Source organism: Lactuca sativa, chromosome 4 (genome assembly GCF_002870075.4).
Source record: "Lactuca sativa cultivar Salinas chromosome 4, Lsat_Salinas_v11, whole genome shotgun sequence".
Classification (NCBI taxonomy): domain Eukaryota; kingdom Viridiplantae; phylum Streptophyta; class Magnoliopsida; order Asterales; family Asteraceae; genus Lactuca; species Lactuca sativa.
In genome coordinates this window covers 2,720,302-2,728,406 of record NC_056626.2, presented here as the reverse complement: position 1 = coordinate 2,728,406, position 8,105 = coordinate 2,720,302, and the positions used below count along the sequence as shown (strand labels likewise).

At 37.8% G+C, this 8,105-nt stretch overlaps 1 protein-coding gene across 1 annotated transcript; it reads right to left on the bottom strand.

The window, feature by feature from the left end:
- Nucleotides 1-5,839: 5,839 nt before the first annotated feature.
- Nucleotides 5,840-7,895, bottom strand: LOC111889830 (uncharacterized). The gene is made up of 4 exons (XM_023885984.3): nucleotides 7,068-7,895; nucleotides 6,583-6,823; nucleotides 6,386-6,503; nucleotides 5,840-6,307 (listed from the first exon to the last, which is right to left on the bottom strand). Exons 1-4 carry the CDS (start codon nucleotides 7,667-7,669, stop codon nucleotides 6,210-6,212), a joined length of 1,059 nt encoding a protein of 352 aa, XP_023741752.1. The 5' UTR covers nucleotides 7,670-7,895; the 3' UTR covers nucleotides 5,840-6,209.
- Nucleotides 7,896-8,105: the final 210 nt, after the last annotated feature.

Below are 8,105 nucleotides of genomic sequence, written 5' to 3'. Positions count from 1 at the left end.
AAATGCTTCGAACTCACAAGGAACAAGGCTTGAACGAAGTATAGAGCTCTGAGGGTGAAGGGAGCGAGCTTGGGGGTGGATAAGAGGGTTTAAATAGGGTGCAAACCCTTGAAATTTAGGGTTTCATCAGACAGCGGGGACTCGCCGAGTCCAGAATATGGACTCGCCGAGTCGCCAACTTAAACGTGCCCCCAAACCCGTCTCTACTCGGCGAATCGGGCCTACAACTCGCCGAGTCCAAGGCCAAGAATGAAAAATACATAGATAGATTTTACGTACCAGGAACCAGGTGCTACAGTCGGTCACTTACTCCTCGACCCGGATCCCACTCGGACTCGTCGAGTTCCTCCCTTAAAATTAGGGTTTCTTTCCTTTCTTGGCCTTCCAGACTTTGGGTGTTACATTTATCCATTAGGATGGTCCAAACAACCAAGATCTAGTCTTTAAGTCTCAAATTGACCAAAAATGCATATTTCTCAACTTAATCCAATGAGTCCACGTCTCCAACCTTCATATCTTAATCAATATGATGTTTAGATGGATAAAGTTTCCAACTTTATCCATAACAAGGTGACAAACTTTCAAGATCTAAACTTTATGCACTAAAGTGACCAAAAAGTGACAAATATGAAAATAAACAAGATCTACGACACTAATGAGCAAGTTTGAAGCTTTTTACTCACAAAGGTCTAGAAATAATGTAATCTTGCTAGATCTATGTTTGAATCCTTCTTTAATATACTTTGCCACCACCTTGTTCTTCAAGATCCCACCTTCTAATGGATAATTAAGCTCATAAATGATGCCAAGGCTCAAAATAAGTGAGAGGTGGCTAGGGTTTCGAGTTAGAGGCTCAAGAGAGTGGAGGCTCATGATTGGAAGGACCCCCATGGGGCTAGAGACCTTAAATAGAGCTCAAAACTATGAAATTAGGTTTTTAACCTAGATGGTGGTACGCCCAGCGTACCAAAAGTTACGCCTAACATAACACCCTAAAAATGTGTCCCTTCAGCCTAGTACTCCCAGCGTACTACCCAGTGTACGCCCATCGTACTACCAACCTTCCTTTTCCAGCTTAAATTCAAACAGCCATAACTTCTTCGTTTCCGGTGTTCTTTATATGTGTAGAAAGGCATTGAAGAGCCCTACAATTCTATCTAATTACTTTTAACCCACATGGTAAACTAAAACTCTTAATTCATGAAAAAGTTTGAAACATCGTTTTTCCCATTTTACCAATGGGGTCTAAACTCAATTCATTGAAGCTCAAGGCCTTCACTTGATCCATTTATTGTCCAACATCCTGAAATAAGAACTCCTCAAAGTAGGATGCTATATTTTTTTTCTGTGAGCCGTATCCTATCATCTTTTAAACTTTATTTTGTATATAAAAAAGTCTTTCATTTTTATCAATTGTTAATATATATATATATATATATATATATATATATATATATATATATATATATATATATATAATATTCATTTATTATTAGTTTTATAAAGTAAATAAGATAGGCCACTTGGGCTCGAGGGAGTGGCATCGCCGCCCCTCTCGCCAAAAGGATCGCTATGAGATGCTACACCATCCCCACCATCTCCCTAAGGCTGGAGGGAGTGGCTCATTGGCCAAGCTCGTCTCCAGCTCGCTAAGGGCGCCAAGTCTACTGCAAGAAACGTATCGGGTGAGGCTCGTTGCCTAGTTAGCGAGAGGAAAGAGAAAGAGGTGAAGAGAATAAAGGCTTCTGATTGGTGATTTTTCTTTATTTTTTCTTTTGTTATTTTAAATGAGGCCTTTTGATTGGTTTTTTCAATTGGCTTTTTTTTCTAAAATCTAAGTGTAATTTTTTATGATAAAAGGTTAGATGGAAGGTAAAAATATGATGTGGCAATGTGTTTAGCATGCTACCACTCCCTATAGCCTAAGGGACGCGCCATCAACAGCTCGTTAAGGAGCTAACAACATGAGAGAAAATGAAGAGTTGAAATCAGATTGGCTCATTCCTTTTCCTTTTTTTTTTATAAAATAAACCTTATGTAACAGCCCGGATTTTCAGGTATCTTTTATGTTTATGTTTTTGGTGTTTTGAGAGGGGACTCGGCAAGTTGGAGCTCAGACTCGCCGAGTAGGATCGCGGTTCTGGACGCGGGTTCGCGCCTGGACTCGGCGAGTCCAGGGTATGGACTCGGCGAGTCTGCGTTGTTTAATGAAACCCTAATTTCTCGGGTTTGAGACCTATTTAAAGGGCCTTATGGCCGTCATTTGTGCTCACCAGTCCCTTGAGTGAAACCCTAATCGAGTGTGAGCGTTTTGAGCATAGAAGGAGGCCATTATTGATCTTGGAAGTGTCATCTTGCAAGGAAAAGGGAGGATCAGCTAAGGAAAGGCAAGAGGAGCCACTTTCTTAGAGTTTGGGGTCCAGAGCATCGCATTTGAGGTATATTCTTTGAGCTATTTCTGCTATGTCGAGATTTATGTTGATTTAGGGCTTATTGAGCCCTTTTATGATAAGATCTAGTGCTTCCTTGGTCCCTTGAGTGAGTTAAGTTGTAGATCTGGACCTTTGGAGGTCCAGAGTGTCCCTTTGCCCAAGCTTTTTGTGAATCAATGGAGGTTTTGGATTGGAATCCTTATGCCTTAGGTCAAAATGCCATTTATGAGCCATGGGGTATGTTATGAACACCAAGATAAGGACTTTACGTGTTGAACCAGTCTAGGAAGGCCAGATCTATGAATTGTTGGAACGGATCTGATCTTAGAATCAAGTTTGAGTGATTGCATGGCATGGACTCGCCGAGTCTGATGAGCAGACTCGGCAAGTAGCTTGAAGATTGCCCTCAGATCGCCCAGTGAGTGGTCCAGTCGAGTCATAGGTTGACTCAGTGAGTCAGGACGAGTAGAGAGGGTGGTCAGGTGAACTGAGTCGAGCTGGGACTCGCCGAGTTGCTCTTGAGACTCGGCGAGTTGAGTCGGGGTGGCCCCGCGATTCTTCCAGGTGGAACTCGTCGAGTCAGGGGGAGTACTCGACGTGTCAAAAAGGGAATTCCGGAGAGGTTGGTGAAAACGTCTAGACTCGCCGAGTCGCTATAGTGCACTCGCCGAGTCCGGTCAAAGTTGACCGTTGACCGTTGACCAGTGTTGACTTCTTAGGGGTAGTCAACCTTAGTGTAAAGAGTGTTAATTAGAGACATATGATGTTATAGGAGGATTATAGCTCGGAGGATCGAGCACGAGGGATTCCAGGATTGTGAGTCATCGAGATACGCGAGGTGAGTCTTCTCACTATACTTTACCTTGAGTAGGTAATCAGAGTTATGTGTCAGAGTATGTGTATGTTATGTGTATGCTATGTGTTGTACTGCATGATGTCTATGTGATTTATGTTGTGTATGTTTATAGAGTTGGAACCGGAAGGTTCCCAGAGTTAGAACCTGAGGGTTCACAGAGCTTGGGTGCACGGACCCACAGAGTTATAGCCTCGAGTGGCTAATATATATATGTGTGTTTATGTGGTATTTTGGGGAACTCACTAAGCTTTGTGCTTACAGTGTTAGTGTTGTTGTTTCAGGTACTAGCGATGACCGTGGGAAGGCGCCGGCTTGATCTGTACACACGCATGGGATTTTTGATATACATTGATCTTGGGATTTTGTATAATGTGAATTGAGATTTAAACTTGATGTTTTTATGGAAAGTTAATGAGATATGTTTTTATAAAATGTGAAAAATTATTTTGAAATTTACGGTGTTACACCTTATAAAAATAAAACACCATCACTCCCTACATTTTTTTCAACTTTGATGCTAGTATTCCCTCTAGCCTATGTGGCTTCAAAAAATATGATATGACATGAAAAAATATAATGTTGAAAGATGTTAAACATGTCACCACTCTCGTCAACCTTATCCTTTTTCTTCCTTTTGAAATCTCTTTTATTTTATGACACACTAAAAATCCTTAATCTACTGTTACTTGTACCACTCAATTTTGACGGCTCTTTCATCTTCTTCTTCTTCAATAAGCTTTCTTTGTCCCTACTTTCAAACTCTAATGATATGGGCTTCAAATCGTAACCTATACAATCCTCTCATGTTTCTTATCTGGTGACCTGGGTTCCAAATCATACTCTAGAAAAAAGATTAGAGATCAAACATCCAAGTTAAAAAAGAAATTAAAAACAAAAGCACAAATTACCACAAATCATTGGGCCATTCCTTTAATTTAGTTCAAGAAAAAAAATGTTCATCATATTAATTTGATAAAAAATAGATAAATAAATAAAAAGTTATATGATGATTCTTTCTTTCACACGAACTGTTTATTATATATAGACGATCAATATCAAATTATTAATTATAAACGATTGCTTGTTTGAAACAATAAAAAGGAAACAAAAAATGAGTCGTAATTTAAAAATTAAAATTGAAAAATCAGACACCGATACCAATTTTGAATTTAGACAACGTGAACAAATCAAGAAGTTGGGATTTTGCTTTAAGAGTACACAAACCGTGCAAGAGGACTAGAGGAGATGCATGTCTATTGTCTAATGCGGTATCGTTGGAGCCATCGTTCAGTGGTGGTTAGTAAACTTAAACTTAAATTTTTATGGACTGTGGAAGGTGGATTTTATGTGTCGTAGGTTGCAAAGAAAGAAAATGAAATAAAGAATATGTGTAGGCTAGATGACACCAAGTAAAAAAAAAATAATAAAAAAATGAATATAATCCTTTTAATGATTAGATTAATATAATTAATCATCTTCTATTCTTCTTTGTATTGTCGATTGTAACAACCATGTATAATTTTCATATCCATTTTAGTTATATCTTCCATACTAATAAATGAAAACATTTTTGCCACATGTCATATTTTCATGTATTTTGACACATTTTATGGTTAATTCTTAGAAATTAATTTTCACTTGTTATTTTGTGGTAATTTTTTATTTTCTTAATTAACTATTCTAAGTTTTAAGTTATATAAAGTAATTAATATGTCATTAATTTGTTTCCTTATATTTTTAAATTTTAATATGTTTGGTTCAATATATATAATTCAAAATTGATATTTTTTTTTAAGTTCATTGTTATTTTAAACAAAATAGTCTACATGTAAAAAATAATCAAACTTTGCTGTTTTTCATTGATAAACTAAAAGAAATGGTTATGTGGCTAAAATATAATTATTTTTATGTAGTTCATTAATATAAATTGAATTATTTATTTATTCATTATTTTGTTTGTATATATTTTGAAATTTCACTTTAAAAAATATTTAATTTTTACACTTTGATATTTAACGTTTTTTTTAAATACTTAAATATTCATATTTTTATATATAATTATTTTTTTAATCAACTCATGTAGGACACAAATCTCACACCTAGTTTCATCATTAAATTAACACCAAATTATCCTTGTTAAGTCCCAACAAATTAACACTAAACACATTAGAATTTGGATCTAGTTCATCTAATGTTCCACAGGCACCAAATGCTAAGTTATATCAGTACTTGCTCAAATGTTGTCATATTTTTATATTTCGAGAAATTAAAAATCCTCCTACATATCATTTCTACCCACATTAAATTGTGACAAGTGGACTAAAATATTATCAATTTTATTAAATATGTCGTTAAATGTAACACATGTCAAACATTTGATATAGTAGGAAGATAAGTATGAATAAAATGTTGGGAGGATTTCTCGTTTTAGAATTCGGGTCAAGTAAAAAATAAGTTGGAAGCATGATGCAGGCCTAGGCAGAGAAATGAAAGGGGAGAGTGAAAACGAAGGAGTTCCACAAAGATTAAAGGAGAAGCCAGTGTCTTGGCATTTGGTTACTACAACAAACTGGTACCATTCTCATTTCTCAATAACAATACAACTCCCTCAACCACAAACAATTCATTCTATACCCCTCTCCTCAGATACGACTCAACAACAACAACAACAAAATCATCAACAAAAACCCAAAAATGAAAAACAAAAAAGCCGGTGATAAAAAAAAATAATAAACCAAACTACAACTACAACTACACTTACCAAAATTTCATAAAAGGTTTTCCCGACTTGAGTTTCTAAGCAGAAGAAATTGAGATAATTGGGCGGCATGTGATGAACAGTCATCCACAGCAGCAAAAATTTGGAAAAGAATTGGGCACCTATTTCTATCATCTCCCCAACAAAACTGCAAAAATCCATATCACAGCACCAATGCAACTTTCTCATGGGAATGAGATACCACAGAAGATGAATGAGCAATTAAGGGCTCATAGTGATCACCACCAGCTCCACACCAACCTGTCATGAGTAATTCAAACTTTCTTTCAACATCCATTGGCATTGCTGCTGCATTTTTACATCATAATGTTTTCTTACCTGTTCCTTTCATGAAGAGAAAAAAGGGAGGTCCGCATATTTCACTTCTAGGACGATGTGGCAGGAAAAACACACAATTATCTTCATCAACCATGGCGTCTGATCCATGTGCTTGCACCTGTTGTAATTGTAATTGTAATTTTGTATTATTATCCAAAATCAAATGCCCATAAAATGAGTTTCAAAGCAAACCGCACCACATAAATTTCTCTTTTGAATTCAGTAGCAAGAGATTCAATTGCTATATCATCACCAAAAGCTGCAGCGTGTCCTTCTCTGTTCTCATCTACACTTAATAAACCTTCCTCTGTGTATTGCAAAGTGATGATGTCATACTCATCATCTGGAGATCCAGATATCGACATATACTTGGCCCAGTTTTCACCATTCTCTACACCAATGCATCTATCTTTATAAATAGATTCCGCACCCAATTCCCTACGTAGTACAAACACAATCAATTTTCAGAAAACATTATTATGGTCAGCTCGATAGATCTACGATTTCTGGGTTTGGAAGATGAAAATGACCCTCCTTCTCAAAGATACGATTCTTTCCGTATAATTGTATCAATCAATTTTATCAATCTTTGTAATTCGAAATGATTCCGGATATTGAGCGATCTAGGACTAATTGATGAATCACATGTACTTATTACAAGAAATAAAAAAGTTTTTTATACCTCTGCATACCGAGATTAACGAGCTCCTCGATAGCTGAATCTAGAGATTCACGATCTGTCTTCTTCGCAAGAAATTTCACCTCTTGAACCACGTGTATACCCCAACCAGATCTTAGATCTGGCACATACATATGCTTAATCGCCGCGTCTATGTTTTCTCTCTGCACCCCACTCTCAGATCCAAGATCTTCCAAGAACCTTCTCACCGTCCGCCTCCGTAGATCTTTGGCGTTGATCTCCGTCAGCCCCATCGCCTTTTGCGATGCAGTAAACAAACAATTTCCATCCGCCTCGACATCTCCGCCGTGACTCAGCCTGAAAACCACCGCCGCTGGCGAAGTAGAATCGTCTTCTTGACATTGATTAAGGATTTTATTCCCTGGATGTTTCCAAAGGACTCCCTTGGCGTGAAGCCTCTGTAGGTGCCTTTTCTGCTGGTCTTCTAACCCCGACACGTCATCCCAGGTCGTGGTGGTGGCGCCGAGCATCTCCTCTGATAAATCGACGGCGGCGATGGTATCGATGGATGGTGGAGCTGCAGTTGGATCTTTCCATGGGATTACCGGAGAAGAAGTGGTTGAATCACATATGAGCTTCCCCATTTTTATCAAAACGAGATGAATTTAATCAAAAGATCAAGGAAATCTTTCGGTTTCAAGAATTGTAACTTTCCCTAATTTTTCTTGAATGGAGGAGTTGCAGAGAAACAAGAGGGATGGGAGGTGAGAGAGAGATTAGGGTTAACGGATAGATCGACGACGCGGGAGGAATTGGACACGTGGCTTTATCTCGTCATTTAATCGTTCGAGGATGTACGCTAACATAAGCCGGGTAGACAAGTGGACATATTTTTCGAGTCTGGTTATGTGGCGGACACGTGGAGAATTTTAAGTGGTTGATTGAAATGTAAAATGTTGATTGTTGAGGTGGTAGGTATGTTTTGGCAGTGGCGGGAGGATGCGTTTTGTTTTTCTGGAATATTCGTTGCACCGTTGGTGCTGTGGTCGCATTGACCTATTTCAAGTTTCAACACTTAGA

Coding starts and splice junctions, on each gene's coding strand:
- LOC111889830 (XM_023885984.3), bottom strand. CDS start 7,669: ATGGGGAAGCTCATATGTGATTCAACCACTTCTTCTCCGGTAATCCCA. Junction 6,504..6,582: donor TCAAAAGAGAAATTTATGTG/GTGCGGTTTGCT, acceptor CAATTACAACAG/GTGCAAGCACATGGATCAGA. Junction 6,308..6,385: donor TCTCTTCATGAAAGGAACAG/GTAAGAAAACAT, acceptor TACTCATGACAG/GTTGGTGTGGAGCTGGTGGT.